Consider the following 23682-nt stretch of genomic DNA (forward strand, 5'->3'; position numbering starts at 1 on the left):
CTAGCACAAAAATCCTTTAGCAGGGGTTGTCCAATTATCTAGGACCAAACTCAGTTTTTCTAGTTGTAAGAGCCTTTCATTCCTTCGCTGCAATTTCCTGCCACATTTAAAGCTTTGTGACGTACCACAAACAATATCCTCACAGATTTTTGGCTTTTGGGAGATAATTGTCCTATTCATGTGCCAAATGAGGCAGGGATCTTGTGGCAAACTCAGCCTATGATCCTGTAATTAGAGAAAGCACCATAAGAAGAACAGGACTGTTTCTATTAGCCAATAATTTACTTAGTTTTGGCTCCTCAGAAGAACTTGCAAAATCAAATCAAATTTCCAGAAGACTTTTGGCTGCAGCACATGATCTGTGCTGTGGTACTTCCCTCAGTACTTCCCTCCTATTCAACTGTTTCAGGTCAGGCTTCCTCTTCAGTTTCTGTTTCCAGCTCCAATTAGCTAGAAACAATATGCAATAATGCATTTAGCAGAGGTTCAGCAGCTGTCAATTATATCTTTCTGTCTCCTCCAACACACTGAAACTATCTAGATCAACAAGGAGGACTTGACACAGAAGGATCAGTGCAGAAATGCTGCTAAAACTGAGAAGAAAATACAATTGCTGGTAAGCAGGAGTAACCAAAAATAAAAATCAATTTTGACCATCAATTTTCAGTAGAAATAAAAATAAATTCTACCAAGACTGTTCAGAGGAGACTGTTCTAACCACAAGGTATACAACTTTCCAGCTGTTTTGATGCTATTTCACTTCATAAAAATACATTAAAAAAATCAATGAACCACAAGGAGACTCTAAGAAGGATTTTTATAACATCAAAGTCTAGGCACTCAATTGGGAAATGGAAGCTCTTGATTGCACCTCATGCTTCAAAAATGTTTAAACAGCTTCAAATGAACACCTTGCTGCAAAACACAGGGTCAGGGGAGGTGAGGATGTCCACCTCCCAGAAGGAAACTCATTTCTAGTTACTTTGAATATTGGTTTCTTATGAGATCTGAGGCAGGGGTTCTTGAGCTAGAGCCAGCAGCCTGTCAGCTGCAGAAAATCTTAGGTGAGCTGGGAACCTGGAACTTTGGACAAAGGGAATGGGCACCTCCAGGGCTTTCTTTTTCTTGTCAGTTCAGTCTCTGAAGTAAGGAATTTCTTGGTGTCTCCAAGCTTTCTTGGAGCTTTCCTGGGTATGTGTGTTTATGCGTAGGGTGTGTTCAGAACTACTTATTCTTGTATACACACACAGAAATCCTATGCATTTGTGAACAAAATCACATAGAGAGAGGAGTGTATGTGTATATATCAGTTTACAGTGAATTTTTATGGGTCACTTGTAATTGAGCCCAGTGCCTATGACAACCTGTGCTCTCAGATCTGAGCCAATTACTTTGGGTGCCTTTAGGGAAATGGGGATTACAGCAACTTAGACTTAATCACGAAGATGAACTGCATGTGATGCAAATGCAAAGGAATGCCAGTCTTCTGGAATAGCTACTGGACTGCTGCATACCTACAAGAGAGAATTTTACAGGTATTCACAGTTAAAGTAAACAGGTACCCACCCATTCAGGAGTATGAAGGTTTTGCTGGTCTGGCACAGTTCCATAAGTGGGAATAATCACCTGGTTCAGTTCCAAGACTAAAATGAAACATAAAAAATGAAACTAATTTAGCATTTTTGTGGTATGAATTTTTCTTTCTTTCTTTCTTTTCTTTTTTTTTTTTTTTTAACTGATGCTTTGTGGAGAAGCCAGTTTATTGTACTTATTTAGTGTTCAGAAATGGAACAATTGTGTGTCACACTTCATTTACAATCAGCAGGTGACAAGAAAGTGAAACACCAGGATGACAAGGTAATGCTAGGAGAACATTTTGGCAGTGATGCATCCCTACAGTGATGCAAACAGCATCCCTTTGCTAGTATTTTACTAGTTATTTAGTGTTTCAGAAACTCCATGGACATTGTAGCAGAAGTTTATTTTTCAGTGAATAAGGGTTCCAGAACTGGCTCCAGCCGTGCAAATAACCCTAGCTCATGCTGCTGTACTTGTCAGGCAAGAACAAATAAGAGTAGCAAAGAATTCTTCCCAAGGCTTGGAATGGGTGTTACACGGGCTGTGATACTGTAACATTCACCCAGGGACACAAACCTAAAACACACCTACAGCTTCAGCAGGTACTGATGCCTCAGCTACTCTTCATCTGTTCCATCAACACCTGTGAAAAATGAACAACCTGGAAACTGAATTGGTTTCCTGAAAATACAACATGGACTAAAAATGACTTTGTCAAATATGCTACTGCATGAAACCATTATCAAGCACTCTGGGAATACTGGCTACCAAATCCAGCCCTGGATAACACACAAATTCATCCTAATAAAGCTACTGGAAATAAGGTACAGAAGCTCTACAATTGCTGCAAGGTATTTGCAAGGCTTTTTTTCTTCACAGCTATTTTTGTTTCTTAAGGAGAAGTCAGATAACATCCCGAGGCTGAAGATAACATCAAGTAGCTGAAGGGAGCAGGCTGCTTCCTGCCTATGCACCGCAGGCAGATGGCTCCCATCTGTTATTTTTAGATCCTTAAATCTGAGACATCTCTTAGTTAAGTCTGTCCTGTGCTGAGGAAGGGTCGTGGAAAACACAGGTACCTAAATACCAGTGTTGTCTGGAAAGGATAGCCTCAACCTACCAAAAAATACTATAATACTAAAAGAAGATCTCCAAACTCTAAAATAATTAGCCGATGGTGCTTTTAGAATAGCTCAACACCCATAGATACAAAGCCAAGAAGAACACAACTGATTTGCCTGGTTATGTTTTGGTTTAGTTTAGCTTTTTTTTTGTTTGGTTTGGGTTTTTTTTTTTGGCTTAAAACCTTCATTGCTAAATGGCCACATTTTCAAGACATTTTAAGAAGCTTTTCTTTTTCACTGATGATGCTCATTTATACCAGCTGAAGATATGTCAAAACACTTAGAAAAATAGCACAACAAGATTACAAATTAACAGAACTCTCTCATGGCCTCTAAGAAAAAAAAATTCTTGTTAAAACACCCTTTCATAGAGTTTGGTAGGACTTAGTTCCAGGTGGTGTTGTCAGTTTCCAGATCTCTGCTCTGGTGATAGTAAATGCTCAGGGGAGAAGACAAAAGCAAGTCAATGTATCTTTCCTGAAATATTACAGCCATAACCCAAAGGTCTGCCCAGTTGAATAATCAAGGTCTGTGAGCTCTCAACAACATTAAAATGTTCAGAAACATTCCCAGAAATTAAAAAAAAGGAGATGGAAAATGTGGACTAGTGCAGCATTCAAACATCACATGGTGAGACAACATTCAGACTCAGAAAACACAAGCACCTCTCAGCAGCTACTAAAAATTGCTGAATATGTGCATCATTATGGTTTAATGGATTCAGCTTAGACTAGGGTGAGAAGGGAAATATATATTCTCAATGTCAGTGTAATGGACATCTCCCTGCATTTCCTTCATTCTTTATTCTCTGTGTGGACACAAAGATATCCAGATGAAAAGTATTTCTGAAAACCCACAGAAGAAGGAGTGTTTCTGCCCACATGTAATGGGCAGAGGGAAGTAGAAATTTAGGAATCTTGTTTTGAAATACAAACAGTTGCTCTGAAACTCTGTGTGCCATTACACAAAATATGCAGGGGTAGACAAAGACATGAAGACTCCCAGCCACTGAACTGCAGAATCAGGAGTTAAAGTTGCCCTTTTGCTAAGTAACCACACCCCCATCATCAGTTTTGCCTAGAAAACCCTTCAGACAGAACTGAAGCTGGAAACATGGCATTCACAAGAAGAATTCCAATTCTCCCAAATCCTGATGGATCTGTGGCTGGTCAGATATATCCTTATGAAATTTATAGGTGAGTACAGTTTGCCTCTGCATCAGGGTCTCTGTCCAGAATACCTTCCTCCTGATACACTGAATGTCATGGAAACCATAGAATTGGGTCTATATTTAACATTTTAACACATTTGTACTTGAAATAATGCTCAAGAGAGTCCCTGGTCATCGTCCCTATGAAAGAACTTATGTAAAAGGGGCCTGCCACTCTCACCTCTCATGAGACAATAGCCAAGAACTTCTCTCAAGTTAATTACAGCTTAACGTTCATGTGAATCCAAAATTACAAAGCCTTGACACTACTTGAATGGGTACTTAGATAAGATTTGTTTTGACAGTGGTTTGCAAGGGCAGCTGTGCCAATTCGTGCAGTTTTTATCTGGAAGAGACCATTCTAGTCTCTCAGAAATACAAAAACAGTACTGCAAAACTCAGCTTTGTCAATAAAAGGGGCACAAAAAGTCCTTTTTATACCCCTAAAATCACTTAATTTATTTCTCCCACCTCCCTTCCAGCATTACGGTAAAGTCAGTTTTAAGTATGGAAGGAAAAAAACTGCAGCATAAAAGTTTGGTGCTAGACACTATGAAAAACAGCAAGAACAGTAGAAGAGAGTGCCTGGGAAGGCAGGTGAGGTCATGTGAAGTCTTTAACATCAGAGATTATTTAGCACAGATAAATTAAGTATCCTGGAATTAAGGTCATGTTGAATATGGGATCACCTTTATGAGGTTGGCCTAGAGGAGCTTTCGAGGTCCTTCCCCAGACCCAGGTTCCTCTGAGTGTAAGTCTGGTCCTAGTTGTTCTCATAGTTATGTCTAAGGGCTGCTGTGCTGAGACTTTCTATTAAAATAATAGTTCTTCTTACTCATATCTTCTTCAGAAATGTTATCACTCCTGTTAATATTTGAGTTACAGTACATCAAGGCTAGATGTTTGTGTTCTATCACCCAGCCAATTACAGCAAAGGAGGTTCAAGGGAACAAAGAAATCTACTGGCTTTGTGCCAGCATACTCTGATTTTAATTGACAGATACATCAAATTCTGTCTTCAAGCAATCCAACAACATATGCTTTTGTCAGAACACTTAACCTAATTTCTTTCTATTGGAGTCATAGTTCTGAGTGTCTGCTCAATGATACCAGTTGGTCTTTGATCTAGTCCTCTCAAAAGATGTTGTTGTAAAAATTTCAAGTACTGAAAATGTGCAAACTATTTTATAAGAACATCTTGAACTGTCAATATGTCAGTGGTATTTCCAGCTGCCTGGAGATTGTTCTTCAATGCAGGACACTGAAGTGAGCTGTCAGCACCTCACACCTTCCCTCAAATACGCCTATGCAGAAGTTCTAAGTGGTCCATGTTCATCCCACACTACTTTTTTATAACCTATGTGTATCCCATTCTTTTGGCCAGGCCATGGGAGATGAATCATGCTCTTTATTCTACCAGTGATTTTTAAAATGAATTTTCTCGACAGCCTTGCTTTTTCACAGGTGACCCAGAATTTCTGACTGGTTTAAATAAAGACACAAAAAATTTCTTGATAGCCAATGAAAAATTTCCAGTCTTTTCGTTAGTTAATTGATACTGACAGTGGATGGTTTTGTAAGTTCAGTGATTTCTCATTGCATAATTCAAATTTCAAGGCTTTAATGAACATTTCTACTAGCAATCTCTACCTATTGCTATAGGTGAGAGGCAATGGCCTACTGATAGACATGTAAGCTGCTCTTCCTTTGTAAGAACTATAAAGAAGAATTAAATATAAAGAAATAAACCTTTCCTTGGGGTCTGAACAGCAAAATAATGGAAGCTGTCCAAAGCACATGCAGTAGGGATGAAAGGTTGTTTTCATCTGTAAATTAAAGAGGACTGAGAATGAAAAAAAAAAAGTATCCAGAAACGAAAGAAGATGCAGTCCAAAAAATTTTAATGACAAGAAAACCACAAAAATGTTGGATAAGCTGATGTTTGAAAAGACCACTGGGCTTGGCTTTGCAACAAGGACATTGTCAAACATGCCTGAAGATGCCAGTCTTTTTGTGACAAGGAAATTCTATGTATTTGTTATCATTGATTTCCTCTCAAATGAAAACAGTCAGAGGTGAAAAAGAGCTGCAGCACTCTTTTGGCTTGTAAATAACCTGCATAAACCCAAATTAGTAGGCTATTCTGAGAAGTCAAGAAGATTTTACAACACTCACAGTAGCTGGTATCTAACAAGCCTGTGAGACATTGTTAAGGACAAGATCTCAGCCCTGGCACTGAACATGGTACCTCATGAGCAACCAAGAATGCAAAGCCAGGAAGAGACATCTGGAATCCCCAGGCTTTGCTGCTTTGCTATGGAGATCACATCACCTCTCACTTCCCACAGAGTTTTGTGAGAGTGCTGACAGTCTCTCACAGAATTTTTAAACAGTCTAATACCCAAATCCCCTTCTTACAGGGAGAAAAATAAGTTAATAGAACACTGTGCTCTCCTAAGTACAAAACCAACGTGCTCAAGAACATCTGCTCAGCCCCTCAGTGGACTTGCCTGCAGCAGGGAGCTCTTGTTCCCCAAAGAGGGAAGTTTACAGTGTGGTTAGAGAAAATGAGATGTTGCAAAGCCAGACCAGTGCTGGGGCACAGCAACTGGTCTGCAGTACCTGGCTGCACGCACAGAGCAGCAGGTGGGAATGCAGCAGGGCAGGAATTGGGCAGCAGGCGTTTGCTGAAGGAGAACTGAGTAGATGATATTTCAAACCCCTTTTCAAGCTACCAACAGCCCTGCCCTCACACAGCCGTGTCTGAGGCAACAACATTCACTGCACACAGAAATGTGTGAACATTATGTACACAATTAGACACGCTCAGGTCGCTCAGGCCTCAAACAGATTGCAAAGAAAATTAGTATAATAACAAAATACATCACTGATGGAAAATATCAGGAAATATTTACATGCAATTTATATCTGAATTGACACATTTCCTGATACATTTGACAGCACTGTCACCACATTGGAAAAGAAAAAAAAGGTGATTAGTAAAGTCTATGTGTTCCAGTGAAAATCAAATGAAAAGATCATATCATGTTTGCCACAGTGAGGCTCAAAGAACTGGATGGAGTCAGATTGTTCCCACCTGCTGGGATAAACAAGGAGATCCAGATGCTGATTTTTCCTGACTAGTGGTTCTCTGGGCTATGGTGTTTTCTCCATGCACATATGAGAGCAGTCATTACAAAAGTATCAATGGTTTCACCCCATTCCACCAAATACTACTGGCTTGCATTTAGTAGCATTCATTCTGCTAAGTTCTGTGATTAGAATGTGTTTAAATTAGTTTTATTTCATACCTATAGACCTCATCAAAGAATGATTTGATCATTTCTTAGAAATAAATTATTCAACAACAAATTTAAAATCATGCGACTAAACGCCATATTCTTCACTTTCAGAGAAATTATGTATTTGAAGAGAAACTGAATTATTTTTATATCAAACTATGCTTTATAACTTACCATTTACAGTTAATAAGAGATCTAACAGCTGCCTTCCATGTGAAAGTCTTGTTCACTTAGGGTCACCTGCAGTCTTACAGCACGTGAGAAACATGGTGACAATTAGTAATGTTAAAATGTGGTAATGCCAAAATGGCTTTCCAGCTGTCAATAAATTACATACTTTGTGCACTCACATAGAGCAGATCTGCAGGTATCATCAACCCAAAAACCTAATCTATGCCACATAATAAGGAAAACATTGATCTTCATTTCAGAAGCCCAAGGAAACCTAATTATGAAGCTATAGAGGTTGCTGGAGAAAAAAGGAAGTGAAATGGCTGTCTTAGAAGATGATTCTTTCTTGTTTGAAAGACTATTCTTTCCATTAAGTTATCTTCTTTTACAGCTGTGCAAACAAAGGATGGGAACATGTGGAATGACTTTAAAAAATAAATGCTCTTTCATGGCTAACCCTAAACAGGAAAACATTCAGTTGGCTATATAATAGAGGGCATTGCAAGTCTGAGTCGCTGTAGTTCACCAAAAATAATAAAGTAAATAGCAGGCAGTTATAAAACCAAGAAATCTGACTTTGTGGAAATGATTCTGCTGATAGCAGTACCTAAATATTTAAGAGACACTGAATTGAAATGTTTATGGGGCTCAGTAATTGTAAAACAGTTCTTATGTGTTCAGAACTCAAAGAGGGCCAATTGCCCAAAACCTGTGGCAAAATTCCTAAAACATTTCAGTGAAACCTGGACTATCCCCAACCTCAGCTTCAAAAACAAAACACTGGACTAATGATGTTTTAGTTACAATTCTGTGATTTCAGAGTAATCTGCTGAAAAGCCAAAGCTGGCTCCTGTTTCTCACTGCTGCAGTGCACGCCAGAACCAACCTGGCTTCATCCAGTATCCATGTCCGACTCCAGCTGACTGTAAATCACTGCAGAAATTCACTTGCTAATTACAATATTCCAAATGTTTTTTCTCAAGCTAAACAGTTTACCCACGTTCAGCTGAAATGGCTGTCAGAAAGAATTATTTTGGCTCTCATCTGTCTATAGGCAATTTAAAGATAAACAGCCTTTGGTTTCAGAACGCATTAGCACGTCTACCTGCTATAATTTTAAACAATATTTGATGTGCTTTTCAGTTGTGAACTGATTGTATGCATGGCAAACACATGGCTTGCTTTGTCAAAGTATAAAGTAATGGAATAAAGTGATTAAGTCAGAAGGCATCAGACTGATATACTTTTCAGGCATTAATCTCAAGCTGGACTCTGGGCTTGAATAATTTTCTCTTCTCCACATATATATTTTTATAATTGAGTAAGTAACTTAAATATATTAAAATGATGCAACAAACAAGCCTTCTTAAATTTTTCAGTTAAGGACTGCTTTGGTTTAGTTATATATGGAATCACATAGAAAAACTACTGTAATGTTGACTGCCAAATGAGCCTGTTTCATGATTGATTCTGTCACACTCCTACAAACTGCATACTTACATGCATATGTGTTTAATTTCTTTCATTTTTAACAATAATGAAAACATTATAATCCCTGCTGTCAAAAATAAAAGTTCTTAGTTTCTCTCTTTCTTAGAGTTGAGAAAAAGAATGACCTCAGTCACATTAAGAACATAAGACATAAGGGATCAGCTGGGTCACTGAATTCAGCACCAGCATACAGACAACTTTGACCTTTAGCTCTGTTAGAAAGTTCTGAGAGAAAAATTTCTTTACTTGGAATAATCTGTTTTAGTCTGAAAAAGGGATCAAGAAGAACTGGCTGCATTTTTTTCCTGTTGCAGTAAATAAAATCCAGGTTGCAAAGGGTGAGACAGACAAATTTTAAGAACCCAAAGGGCATTAGGACAGATTTGCAGAACATAGTAGGCATTTAAAGTAACAGATAAATTCTTGCTGATGTATTCCAAAATGCCCAAGCAGACTGAGAATTTTTAAGCCAAATTGTATCAACCATAGCATATGGCCCTTAGTGACCAGAATGAATCAATTAATTTCATTAATTGATACATCAATTTCATTACTATAGTTAATATTTCTCTTGCTTAATAAATTATTTTAAATACAAAATGTTTCATAAATGCACTTTTAAAAAGTATGCAGCATCTTTAAGTCAACTAATAAACATGTTTTTCTCTATGGTATATTAACTCTACTTACCAACAAGATGCATCTATATACCAGTTTGGAGTAAATAGGAATTATCTAGTAGATTAGAAAGAAATTATTCCACAACAAATGGCAAATCAAAGAAAGCGTGCATTGAGCTATATACTTGCTGAAATTAATGTGTGTCTATAGAATTAAAGAAGAGATGTATGCCCCTAAAGCAGGATTTGGGAGTAATCAAAACATCCAGTTCCAGAAGAGGAAATTGAAATCATGATTTTGCAACTGCTGACTAACAGGAATTTCTTGCCTTGCTGTCATGCACTGTGGGTAATTTCCTGGGGATTGCCAGGGTCCAGACTGGGCACAGCCCCTGTGGTGCCCTCAGAAATGTCATTGTGCAATAGAACACAAGGGGTTTTCTACCTTAGCTACTTTACCAATAAACAAGAAAAACTTTTTTCTCTGAGAGCCTTTAAAATAAAAATTCAGGTTGCTACATACTACAACCTGTGAATTAAATTAGTAACTTCAATAATTCCTCTTTGGTTAATATGGCCCCAAATGGTAGAAACTGGCTTTCAGGGTTCTTCTGAAAAAGAAATTTATAGAGAGATGCGGCAAGCAAGCAGATCAATAAGACTCCAAACTCAAACTCATGAGCACTGAAATAGTTCTGGTCCAAGACTGTTTGTCATTGCAGATCCTCGTTTTAAAGACACAAAAGAAAGGACTGGATCCTGGTTTTTCTGTTTCAGAATTTTTTGTGACTTCAAAAAAGGTAAAAGGTACAGAGTAACACCACTTGATCTAGCACAGGAGATGTTAGCAGACTTTAAGGCATAGGAAATAATTTTCTAGTATAAACCCCAAACTTTTTTCTTCAGGACCCTACCTTCTTTTGTATACAAGATGGGGCTGGAATGGTGACGACTCCAGGTTTGGCTAAGTAAAACTTGTCTGTCTAGAACTTTAAGTAATTTTTGTAAAAGACAGATAGTATATAGGAATGTTGGAAGATTGAAAGAAGAAAGATTATCTCTTTGTCAAAGAATTTGCATACAGCCTCAGAGAAGGGGCCTGTGTCCCTGCTTCAGGATGTGATACATGTGGCACTGAGCAAGCTGCTCAAACAAGGTTTGGCCCAGCTTTTCTCAGCAGTTTTCAAGCCAACTGCCCAGGGTGCTACTGCCAGGGAGCTCAGCACTTCTACAGCACAGCTGGGCATTTGTCACTGAGAGAGACCATTTACAACAGCATGTAGTGACAAGACAAGACAAGGGGGAATGGCTTCCAACTGAAAGAGAGTAGGTTTAGATCACATTCTAGGAAAAAAACCCTCTGCTGTGAAGGGCATGAGGCACTGGAACAGGTTCCACAGAGAAGCTGTGGATGTCCCATCCCTGGTTGTGTCTGAGGCCAAGATAGATGGAGCTCTGAGCAACCTGGTCCAGTGGAAGATGTCTCTGCCCATGGCAGAGGGGTTGGAATAAGATGGTCTTTAAGGTTCCCTCTAACCCAAACTGTTCTATGATGATTCTGTGATGAGGTGTGGTATGGTATTTGTAATAGCCAAATTGGAAAATGCTCTTGTTTCTGAAAAATGTGTCTAAAAGCTCTTGTCAATGGTGAGCATTTTTAGATAACTTTGTAAGAAAAGCAGGGAGTCTATCAACTATAAACACAGAATGGGATTAAGATCTGAATGTACAAAAGTGCTTGAAAATGAATTATTTTCTTGTGGCCCTGCAGAAGATGCATTCCTGCCATTGCAATTGCACTGGATTCCTGCCAGGGCAATCTGGATCTCTCTGTTCAGCATCTTGTGCTTGCACAATCCATTCAGACGTGTTTTACCTTCCCCACATCTAGTAATCACTTCAGCATCCTACATTCCTGTGAAAAGGGCCTGGGTTCCTAAAACTCCATGACTCCCTAAAAACAGGAGTTAGGCAACCCAACACTCACAAGCCTGTTGGATAGAGTGTTCAGGTGTGGCAAAAGCACCATAGAAACACAGAGGATGAAAGGAATTAAAATGTTCTGTGCAATGCTTCGATAATTTGAGTTAAACAAGACCTGGAGCCATGCTGTTTATGAGGAAGATAAAAAGAAACCGCAAGTACTACCAGTTTACTGAATGAGGCAGTAGACTTAAGAGGAAAAAAGAACAATGATTGTGTACATAAACACTGTAACTGGCATTTAAACAAATGGCAGGGAAATGGAAGTTGTCTGGGCAATACTAATGCTGACACTGCCTAACTTCTAAGAGCTTGACTTCATAGCCTTAATGTTAACATTTTTTAGTCATAACATATTATTAGCTACAACCAATTAGAGATGCTATGGCTCCTGCTGGTAACTGGAAAAATTTGCATTTAAATACAGAGAAAGATTACTACTGGCTATACTGTATTATCTAATTATACAGTCAGTTTAGAAATGAAATTATATTTGGAAGCATTTGAGTGATTCCCTTGAGCAGAAATGATGTAATAATTATTGCTGCAATTGGCATGAGGAAACTTTGCTGAAAGTCTAGAATTTCACCTAATCAGGCAATTTGATTAGTGGTCCACACGCAGCAGCACTCTGTGCTGCTGCAGAGTAATCCTAAAATGCACTGCAAGAAAAGTAATCATAGTAACTATAGACACTTTTTGTCATGGATCAAATTTATTAAGTCTCAAAGGTCAGTTCAGAATAATATAAATAGTGTAAATTCAGTACCATGATGGAAAAAACCACAACCAACCTGTATGGTTGTTTTAGCTTATTACAATCACTATGAATAAAAATTCTGGTTTCTGCTGAAAATTCAACTCGTGATGCTCATTAAGTACAGCTGGTAAGGTCTCACACTTCATGCCAGACAGAAGACCACATACCACAGACTCCGTGGCTTTGAAGACACAGAGGTTTCTAAGTTCCTTTCTGGGAAAAGAGGCATTAACAAGAAGGATGCATGTGTGCACACAGCTTTCTAATAAAAGTAGTGTGGGCAGTCTGATGGAAAATAAGAATATGCTCCCTCTGCCTGGCATTGAAAAGTCCACTCTTCAACTAAAAAATAAAAAATAAATGCATATGAAACTACCAACTTACCAATTTTATACACAAATACATTTCAAAAACATGAAGGCAATAAAAGCAAGCTCCAGGGAGGACACAAAATTTTTTCCCTGGACTTTGAAAACACGGAAATAGAAGGATGTAAGATCCCAACAGCCATTACAGTCCTCTAACAAGACAAGAATAGAAAAAACGAAAATTCCTCCGGAGAGAGAATGGCATGCTGAAGGTCCTGGTCATTTTAGTCACTGGTTAAAAGCCCCCAGATTTAGGTGACTGAATGGACAGATCAGCCACTGCACATTTACCAGAGCAAGCCTTGAGCTTAGGCAAGGTTGACAATTAGCTTTCTATTGCCACCATCGAGCCATGCCCTTGGCTGCAATCAGCCTCTTGCTGGGATGAGTGGTCTGTCATCTGGTTTGTAAGCCCAACTGGTAGCTTGTCCTTTTGTCAGATGAGGAGTGAAACGCACTACAGCCTTGTGGTCATTCAGCTGCAGGGCTTAGCTGCAGTTCCTGGCCTTTGTCCTTGGGCAGAGTGCCTGCTCCCAGACCCCAGCTTTATGTCACAGCAGAGTCATTGGCCTACACCTTGCCTTCTGTGCAGTTCTTACTGCATCTTTTCACCAGTGAGTGAACACTCAGGCTGTTCACTGGTTTTACACAAGGTCAGTGGCCCACCCAGCTCGGCCTCCTGGCCCCAAGAGAATCCAATGGTGCTTTGGGTCAAAACCACCATTCAGTGTCCCAAAGTGTAAAATGAGGGCACAAAGACAGGAAAGCTCCCAGAGTATAGGATCAGACAGTAGTAGTACATTTTTTTTTTTTTAGATCATCTTAAATTCTGAGATGAGTGAGGAGCAGCAGGTTTTTAATCACCTATCCCCGAAGTGGCACATTTAGAAATATTCTAAGATCTATTACACAGTACTACAAGCTCTGAGGCAGATGCCAAAGACACCTGGGAAAATGTAAGAACGCTTCTGACCGTGGGATAATGGGAAAGCTTTCTGATTGCTTGACATGCAACAATATTAATAAAGTATAAGGTATCTAGCTTAAGATTTGTGCTTATGAGCGACCAACATAGAAGGATTATTCCCTGGGTAGAGGCATGCTTCAGATTTCAGTATGGTCACCCACCCCCACTGTGAACAAGCCTTTCAGAGTAGGAACAGCAGGAAAGCTTTAGACCCAGCAGAGTAAGCATGTGATAGTCTAGCATAAAGTGCCATTTCTAGATTTCTCTAGCAATTGCTGCTCCTTCATAGAAGAATTAACCATGGTAGATTGAGGAAATTTTCTCCAAGAATTTATCAGTAAAGAATACTCATGAATTTAAAAATACAAGTCTCCTTTTGCTTGGCACAGAGGATAAAAATATGTGTATTTTGATAGTGTATCTCAGGAGGGAGCTAACAGAGCTCAGGACAATACTGTAATGATCCTGATGAAAAATGACTAGCATTCAATCTTAGATACCATTCAGCTATAGCAAAACCAAGCAGCAGGAATAATAAGGAGGAAAAAGCCAAACCCTTCCTTTCCTCCTATCTCACCTACACCTCAGTGTAATTCCTTGAAATCTTAAAAAAAGCCTACAGAAGAGGAAATGCATGCTTTGTTTTGGAAAGCAGGGAAAGACATTACTTTGGTGTCTGTAAAGAATCCTGCTAAACTGTTTTACAATGTTATGAACATACCAGATGGCAGTTACACAGGAACAGCCACAGGGTTTGCTCATTTTGTACAACATTACAAATCTCCGTGAGAGAGACCAGTGCCGAGAGACCCAGTGATAGCCCTCTTCACAAACTCATTTCCACTGAGATTCTAATCACTTTTTTCAAAACTCTGGAAGGGAGAAAATGTAAAAAAACAGTTTTCCAATGAAATAAAACCAAACCCCAAGCAGCAGCCTCTAGAGAGTTTTTTTCATTTAAGCAGAGTTTAGAATGCTTACGCATCTCGTTACTACAGTAGGGAAAATGCAAGTGTGATGGGCTGTTAGGAGGTTAGTCTTTATTCCTTGATATCAATACGCTGAGATTTGTCTGGTTTTGAAGAGGCTTTACTGCAGATTCCGTTTTTTGTGTTGAAGGTGAGAAAAATGGCCTTTTAAAATTTGTGGATATACCTCCTAGACTGTAAGACTAGAAGGTTCTAGTCATCCAGTGATCCCTGCAAGGTCATCCACTCTGGTCCCTGCACACAAACCAGAGGATTTTACCTCCAGATTTTAATTTGGTTTTAGTATCAACAAACTGGAGAAAAACAGAAACATGAAATCATGGAATGACTCCTCTATCCCTGCTTGCTCCAGGCTGGCACTTCAGCTGTGCAGTTTGGACCTGAAGAACATCCTATGCCACTTGTAAATGACATTTCTCTTCTGCATGAGCCAGATCTGGTCATATGGACTCAAACTTGGCATTGTGAATGCCAAGAGAATGACTGGCCCTAAAGGCACAAGAAAACAGCAAAGAAGATAGTGATGGATATGGAAAAGAACAGAAAGACTCATCATGAAAGAAAACAGGATTTCTCTAATGTTTGTTTTTGCATGCAAGGTGTTCCTGAGGAACATTCTGATGAGACAAATGGTTAATGGGTTTGGTTGGTGAACTATACACAGTGAGAGATGCAGAAGCTCTTCTGATGGACACATTTGATCTTAGAGCACAGGATAAACATCTATCCCCAATGCATTTAATTAAACTCTCCTCCATTCTGAAGAAACAAATTAAAATAAAGCAACCAAAGTACAAATGATAAATGGAGTATTATTATTATTTATGCTTTCATCATGAAACATTTTGGAAAATAAACAACTGAAAAAACCCCACACTGATTAACACCTACTGAACAGCTACTCCCAGGCTCTGGGGACTGAGACTGCAGAATTTACACACTTAGATAACTTCAAAGACACTGCTGAATCCACTAATCTCAAAGGAATCATGTTCATGTTTATGTTCTCATGTTTGGCTTGTAATCCTTCCCTACATGGACTGGAACATAGAAAGGAGCAGCAGCAGCCTGCTACCTCAGAAGTTTACGCTGTTGTGTGAGAACTACAGGAGCAGGCTGCAGGTAATCTTGTAAAAATCAGTATTCTTACCACAGCCTGAGACAAGTACATGGATGGAATGGTGGCAGTGTAACAGCTGTCAAAAGGTTGAGTCCAAACTTGAGCCCAAACTCCATAAAATATCATTGGTTCAATGTTTTCTTTCCCTGAGTAATTCCAGAGGAGTTAGTGAGATCTTATCTAAAGCAGCTGCTAAAGCACAGTACTGCTGATATTTTAAGAAGTAGAAAGGATGAAACCAAGAAGCAGCACAAGCTGTTTACTGTTTCTGTGAGAACACTCTCTCTCCCCTGTCTAAGTCTCAGCATGCCCAGAACCATGACACACATGCATATACTCTGAAGGCTGACTCACTGTAGGACTGCAACAGAACGCTTTGGAGAGGACAATAGAGTTTGGCCTCTGGTCATAAGTGATAAGCTGCTTTTATACCTCCTCCAGTGTTGAGGGTCCCTGAGGGCCTTCTTGAATCAGCAGGTGTTTTCTTCATTGCTTAAAATAATGTGACTTATGTTTGTTTGTTTGTTTTTATCCCATATCAACTAAAACAAAACAGCTGTCCTGAAGCAGGAAATATAAAGAAGACAAGCTACTTCTGCTTTTGCCATGAGACAAATTTTCCAAGATCAACCTCAACCATACTGCCAAAATTACTACCCCTTTACAGAGGGAACTAGCATACCCTGCCTTCTGTGTGTTTTACAGGAGGGCAGCACTCACACAGCAGCTGCCCCAAGCTCCAAATTTTCAGCAGCCAAGCTGATCCCTTGGCGTTCCTCACCAGTGCCAAATCTCCAGGCAGCAGCTATGGAGCCTTTTTGTTGGGAGCTGACATGATTAACACAATTGTAATTGTAGATGACTCTTTGGTCAGCCTTCAATGCCTATGGATCAACGAACTATCTAATTAGAAATATTGAGCTAGATTTATAAAATTATACCCACTGCTATTAAATTTACATGTCTCAAAGGAGATATATTTGAATTTCTGTAACGAGATTCTCAGAATGTTTGCTTTAAAGTATTTCCCACACTCAGATGTTAGACAGTGAGTTTACAGGAGGGTCCCAAAGAGATACTTTTAACTACTTTAAAAACAGTGAAAATATTAAGTCAAAATCTAGATTTGTACCTTTTAACTTGTGTGTAGGTGCAAAGACTCTGCCTGCAAGCATTCTTGATGTTGGACCCAGAGTTTAGAAACAAACTGAACTTTTGTTTCCTAATCAGGAAATACCTTGTAGTTTTAGCAATTAAAGGACTCCTCAGATTTTACTGTGGTGACCGTGACAGGACCCGAGGGAATGGCCTGAAGTTGTGCCAGGGGATGTTTAGGGTGGGTGTTAGAAAAAGGTTCTTCACCCAGAGAGTGGTTGGGCACTGGAACAGTCTCTACAGGGAAGTGGTCAAGCACCAAGGCTGGCAGGGTCCATTTCAACCATGCTCTCAGGCACATGGTGTGATTCTTGGGGCTGTCCTGTGTGGGGCTAAGAGTTGGACTCAATAATCCTTGTGGATCCCTTCCAAATCAGCTTATTCTGTGATTCTGTGAAAGATGAACTTTGCTTTTCTTGTAAACTCCAATAAACTTACAAAAACATCTGGAGCTATCCTTGGCTGGACTGCATTGCCCTTGAAGCTTTCTCTCTCCTCACTTGGTTATCAGCAAGGAACAAGTTAAAAAATACATTCCATCACTGACTCTTCTATTCTTCAGGTCATAAAAAAAAATTATTACATATTTAAGTCTTACCAAATATTGTAGGAGCTATTGCTGGGTTGTGTCTCAAGTACTACCATCTCTTTATAGATTAAATTGTTCTTTAGTGTGAAATTCCTTCTTGCATTTTATAGACAGCAGAATGATTAAATGAATTTAATTATTTTTCCTAGAATAAACTGGCATATATGGAGATGATGAAATATTTAATAGAGATTCCCTTGATTAGGGACTAATTCTGCTTTTACAACATTGTTTACAAAAATGATGCTATTCCCACTCGAGCCAAAGGGACTGTTCAGAAGGGTAAAATGTGCCTTGCTTGACCTCATCCTTATTCATTAATGCCTGTAAAAACCCCATTAGACTACTTACAGGAAAAAACCAGAAAAAGAACACCAATAATCTTACTAACAAACTAATAAAACCCTCTGGCACTGCTAGAGCCCTCTGGATTATCATCTCAGCCTTCTTGTTGTCTCTAACTGCAGTGCCAAACCTACAGCAGTGGAAATTTTTTTGCAAATAACTAAGACTATAAAGATAGAATTTTTTTTTCGTGCTGGATAAATTACCAATGAACACATTTCAATTTTTACTATATATTAAAAAAGCACATGAAAATGGCACAGATGAATTATTTCAATTCACTGCACCCATAGCTTTATTTTCTTAGTCCCTTCTGCAGTTTATTTTCCTGATGAACTCAGCTGGAAGAATCTTTATGCCACTGCTTAATGAGTTCCTGACCAGATAAAGAGGTGAATATAATTACAGAATCATAGAATCACAGAATGGCTTAGGTTGGCAGGAACCTTAAAGACCATCTAGTTCCCAATCCCCCTGCCATGGACAGGGACACCTTCCACTAGACAGGTTGCTCAAAGTTCCATCCAGCCTAGCCCTGTACACTCCCAGGCATATGGCATTCACAGCTCCTCTGGGGAACTTGTTCCAGTGCCTCACCACCCACACTAAACAATTGCTTCTTAACAGCTGCACTGGCCAGCCCTCCCCTGGTGAATACTGTCTAGAGTTCTTCCTCTTTCACTTTCAATTGCTTGCTTTTTTAGTCTGTACCCAGAACTCACCATGTTTTGCCTTCACTTCCATTTCCTTACTCTTTTCATGACTTCAACACTTTTTATTTTATGAGAACCTACAGTGAAGACCCTGGTTTATGATATGTGAGTCTCTCCACTGATCTAAGCTCAAATCTGGTGCTTTTCTCAGGCTTTCTTGAATGAGTAACAGACCACAGTTTCTCCACAGGCCGTTTGGTCATGGCTCTTAACTCCTCCACTCTGTTAGCACACCCTTGGATTACTAATATCAGTTGCCACATCTTTAGCAGCGTTGCTACACCACCAATATTTTACAATCACTTCTCATACTTTCCAACCTGATCTGCAACACAGATGACATTTTTTAGTTCCTATTCCTCCCACAAAGAAAGGAAAGAATCCACAATATTTTACCCACTGAAAAGTCACAAATCTCATCCCCTTCTCCTTACACAAGTCCATTAGTATCACCACACCATAGGAGGTGCAGGGTATCTTGACACAAGCTCTTCTTGCTCCCACTCTTCCTAGACAGTGAAAATTCCTTAACTGACTGTAATTTCCCAAACTAGTAGAGGGACAGGTCACTGGTCTCTGCTGCAGCTGTGGAAAAAGAACCAAGAGCTTTCAGGCTGAAGAGAAGGCTCTGGGAAAACGTTATTGTTCCATTTTAGGACAAACTGGGGGCCTATAAGCAAGATGGGGACAGGTTTTTTAGCAGGGCCTTTAGAGACAGGACAAGGGGTGATGGTTTTAGGCTAAAAGAGGGTAGACTCAGTCTACATATAAGGAACAAGTTTTTAACAATGAGGTTGGTGACACACTGGAACAGGTTGCCCAGAGGTGGCCGATGCCCCATCCCTGGAAACATTAAAGGCCAGACGGGATGGGGCCCTGAGCAGCCAGATGTAGTTGAAGATGGGGCTCACGGCAGATGGGGCTGGACAGATGAGCTTTAAAGGTCCTGTCAACCCAAACCATTCTTTGGTTCTATGATCTATCTCCACCCATGCTGGAAGCCTGCAGGACAGACACACATCATGCAAACTCAAGTTTTCCAGGTGCCTGCTGGTGCATCCTGCATCAGCTGGTCTCAAACAGAACTGAACACAGAAGAGGTAGTAGCTGTTTCCTACAGCAGAACACTGCTACTCAGCTCATTCTGATGACTGTAATGTAAGCAGTCTCCTATGCAAATATTTAATGTCCCATAATAAATCATATCTAAAAAATGCTGGAGAACCTGACTAACCAGATTAATGGGGCCAGATGAATTCCATCTACAAAAAAACTGAAAGGAAGGGAAACAGTAAAAGCAAAGAAAAATGTGCTGTTGATGGCAGTTCTAACAAAATTTTAATTTTTAGTTATGTCAAAATTATGTTGATGAAGAGTGGCTTAGTTGGAAATTATTTTAATTGTATTTAATGTAAAAACTAAATTGAAGTGCCTTTACACAACATTCTGAAACTAAGCTGCCATTTCTACCACATGAGTCACAAAAACAATGAAAGGAATGTTTATGGTCCAGCAGACTTGTAGCTACACTTCTTAAAGTGCAGTTTGCAGTTTAATATACTTTATTAATTTTACAATTTGAATCTGGCACTCATTAAGGATGCCTCAGAAGCTCACTTCTCAAGTCCCTGCAGGGAACCATGCCTGTATGTCTACTGCTGTTATCAAATACCTGAGAAGGGGGTAGGTAAGAGGAGAGTAATTCCATTGAATTAAGCAAAAATGTATTTTAGATGTCTGTATATTCCCTTGGGATACAATCAAGACACTTCTGTCACAAAGCCTTCAGAGAGATGTGGGATGTCTGAGTAAATTGTGAGGGGTGGAAAAGACAATAGATCTATGCTTAGATACTTGCATTCTTAGACTGACTACCAAAACCAACCTATTGTTTGGTGGCAGTGCACATGACTGCCACTTTCCATTTGCCACAGACAGCAGCAACAAGAAGATAAAGTGTGCAGTGTCCTTCTCTGCAGCTTTGCATTCCTACCACACTGGCACTGAGACTCCCCAGTGAAAGACAAGGCCAGAATGCCAAGGAGACTTAGGCTGCTGCTGTGGGCTGGCTGTGCGTGGGAATACTCTTTGTAGCCAAACCAGTTTGTGCTGCTTCACGTGTTTGTGACACTACAGCTTCCCGGTTTTCACTTCAGCTCCCAGATCCATCAGACTGGAACCAGAACACCAGACAGCAGCAATGTCCGGGTGGTCTCTAGTCACAGCCAATGCACCAGATGAACTCACTCCCTTCAGAGGTAAGACTGTTCCTCTTACACTCCCACTAAGACTGAGTTTGAAGCACAAAACCCTAAAAACCGCAAGAGATATTAGGCCCATTGAATATATTTTGCCCCACGTGAATATTTTTAAATTTCATATTAAAACATATATACTAAATATCAGTTTAATAATACATATTTTGTACAGCAATATTTCAGACTGTTAGAATGGACTATGCCAAAGACATGCACTGTAGCACTAGTGACAGTCCACTAAAAAGAATCTGATTCTTTCTATTAATCAGGATACAGAGCTCAGCACATGGATAATATTTCTCCCCTCACCTTTGTTTCCTTAATATGAGAACAGCACATAAACCAAACCATGGCACCTTCTTCAGAGCTGTCCTCCTTGACATTCACCCTCTGTTAAATAAATTATCTTGTTAACCACACAACTGCAGCAGTTCCATATGCTTAAGGCCTGAAGCACCTTTTCTAAAGGTTTTCTCATGTCAAGTAAACAATATTTAGTTTTATTATTTGTGCATTATGTAAAAAGCACAGCAGTCAGTAACCCCTTTTTCTGGCTACACCAGTTAATCCCAAACTTAGGCTAATGCTACTTTATTTGACTTTTTAAGGAGTCTATTTAATTTATGCCAAAACAAAAACAAAAGGGTGCTTTTGCTTTTGTGTTTGGTTCTTTTTTTTTTTTTAGTCACAGCAGAAAACACCCATTTTAGTATCAGATTCCCCTTGGGGTTTGCCACATGTTTAGTGGCAAACTATATCTTAAGCACACAGCATGCCATCCATCATTTCCAAGGAATTGGCAGGTATGAGGAAATAGTATGATGAGGTGATTTCATTGATAACTTTATTGAATGGCATAAATTATCACAACTTTATGGACAACAGAAAGCAGGGAAGAGTGGCTGACACCCCAGAAGCCTGTGCAACCCTGCAGAAGGACATCAACAGGTTGGAGAGATGGGCAGAAAGGAGCTACTTGAAATTCAGCAAAAGCAAATGCAGGATCCTGCACCTGAGGAAAAATAACCCTCTGCACCAGGACAGCCTTGGGGCCCACCTGCTGGGAAGCAGCTCTGTGGAGAAGGACCTGGGGATCCTGGTGGATAACAAGCTGCCCATGAGCCAGCAGTGCCCTTGTGGCCAGAAGGCCAATGGAATCCTGGGCTGCATTAGGAAGAGCACTGCCAGCAGGTCCAGGGAGGTGATCCTGCCCCTCCACTCAGCCCTGCTGAGGCACATCTGGAGGGCTGTGCCCAGTTCTGGGCTCCTCAGTGCAAGAGAGACATGGAGCTCCTGGAGTGGGTCCCACAGAGGGTGACAAAGAAGATCAGGGGAATGGAACATCTCTTTTATGAGGAAAGGCTGAGGGAGCTGTGCCTGTTCAGCCTCAAGAAGAGATGACTGAGGGATGACCTCACCAATGTCTGTCAGTGTCTGAAGGGAAGGTCTCAAGAGGAGGTTTCCAGGCTCTTCTTGGTGGTGCCAAGCAATAGGACAAGAGGCAACAGGCAGAAACTGATGCCCAGGGAGTTCCACCTGAATATGAGGAAGAACTTTACTGTGCAGGTGACCATGCTCTGGAACAGATTGTTCAGAGAGATTGTGGAGTCTCCTTCACTGGAAGGTATTCAAGAATCATTTGGATATAATCCTGTGCAATGTGTTCCAGGATGACCCTGCTTGAGCAGGGAGGTTGGATCAGTGACCCACTGTGGTCCTTTCCAATCTTACCCATTCTGTGATTCTAAGAATTTCCTAGGCATATAGTAACAGATCTTATTGGTAATTCTTCTCTAATTACTCTTGAAAGGTCCTTTTGTGTGGAAACACAACATCTGTTATGGCATGCACACATCTTCCCTTCCAAGTCTCTGGTCTCTTCAAATTCAGGTTCTCTAACTGCATTTTCATATTCTGCATAAAGCACAAATCAACTGATATTAGGACAGGGTTTTTTGTGAGCTTTTGATTGCATTACTTTTAGTAACTGTAACATTATAGAACTGCTGCAGTTCTGTACCATGGAACAAAACTCTGGCTTTTCCCTACGTATTGAATTTAATGAGTTTTCTTTTGTACAAATGGTAACACTTGAAGACTAATTTTAAAAAATATTGAATTGTTGTTGAGCAGAACAGTCTCAAGTATTCTTCCTCTTAAAAGAAATTGTGGCTTGTGTAAATAGAGGGAAAATTCCAGGGAATTACTTGTGAGAAATATCCACCATAAAATTTATTACTTAATAACTAGGAAAAGAAACAAAACTATTACTATTAAAGTTGTGCAATTTGCACAAGCTAATACACAGGCAGATAAGTCCTCCCACAGTTTGTAGACTTACCTGTAAAATGCTCTCCTATGTTCAGTACATTTAAATTCAAAATAGAGGAACAAAGAATATTTTCACAGTAAAGGAAGTTTTTCATGGACCACTGTGAATTCAGGTACGGTAAAAACCCTTTAAAAATAGATTTAAAGTGGGTATATGTATGAAGGTTGTATAAATTTCCTACATTCCTGCCTGATTCTCTGACGTCCTCCAGAATGTATGAATTATAAATAGCTGCAAACTGGTAATTATATTGCAATTAAAGATTTATATTCTTACCATTTGTTTTTTAGGAGTTTGGCAGAAAAATAATTAAACCAGCCTTAAAAAGTGAGTGGTACCAGCACGCTTTCAAATGGAACCACATTTGGTGACAAGGTTGATGTCATTGTGTGGCATGGATTGTATACTCATCTGTGGCCTGGATTCTGCAAAGGTGAAGTGGCAGAATTTTGGGAGAGAAAAATGCCGAAGTATGAAGACACAAAAAAATGTAGGTAAACCATTGGTGTAACAGATATAAGAGAAAGGACATGAAGGCATGAAAAGTAGTTTAGATGTTGACCAGTGTAACACACCAGTGTTTCCTGAACCTTTGCAAGTCCCAGCT

The 23682-nt window shown here is 39.7% G+C and overlaps 1 protein-coding gene and 1 long non-coding RNA gene across 11 annotated transcripts in view; one reads left to right on the plus strand and one right to left on the minus strand.

Moving 5' to 3' along the window:
* ANO6 (anoctamin 6) overlaps positions 1-23682 on the minus strand; it is a 70438-nt gene that overhangs the window by 42528 nt on the left and 4228 nt on the right. For 8 of the 10 annotated variants that reach the window (XM_059847041.1, XM_059847035.1, XM_059847033.1 and 5 more), the window contains exon 2: positions 1567-1643. The exons of the other annotated variants lie outside the window; for them this stretch is intronic. In XM_059847041.1, coding sequence (XP_059703024.1) covers positions 1567-1643 — 77 coding nt within the window. The remainder of the gene's footprint in view (positions 1-1566; positions 1644-23682) is intronic. 10 annotated transcript variants of the gene reach the window in all.
* On the plus strand, positions 20550-23566 carry LOC132327661 (uncharacterized). Its single transcript, XR_009486574.1, has 2 exons — positions 20550-20743; positions 23366-23566. It is a non-coding gene; the product is annotated as an uncharacterized LOC132327661 (long non-coding RNA).

This window comes from Haemorhous mexicanus, chromosome 5 (genome assembly GCF_027477595.1).
Source record: "Haemorhous mexicanus isolate bHaeMex1 chromosome 5, bHaeMex1.pri, whole genome shotgun sequence".
NCBI lineage: Eukaryota > Metazoa > Chordata > Aves > Passeriformes > Fringillidae > Haemorhous > Haemorhous mexicanus.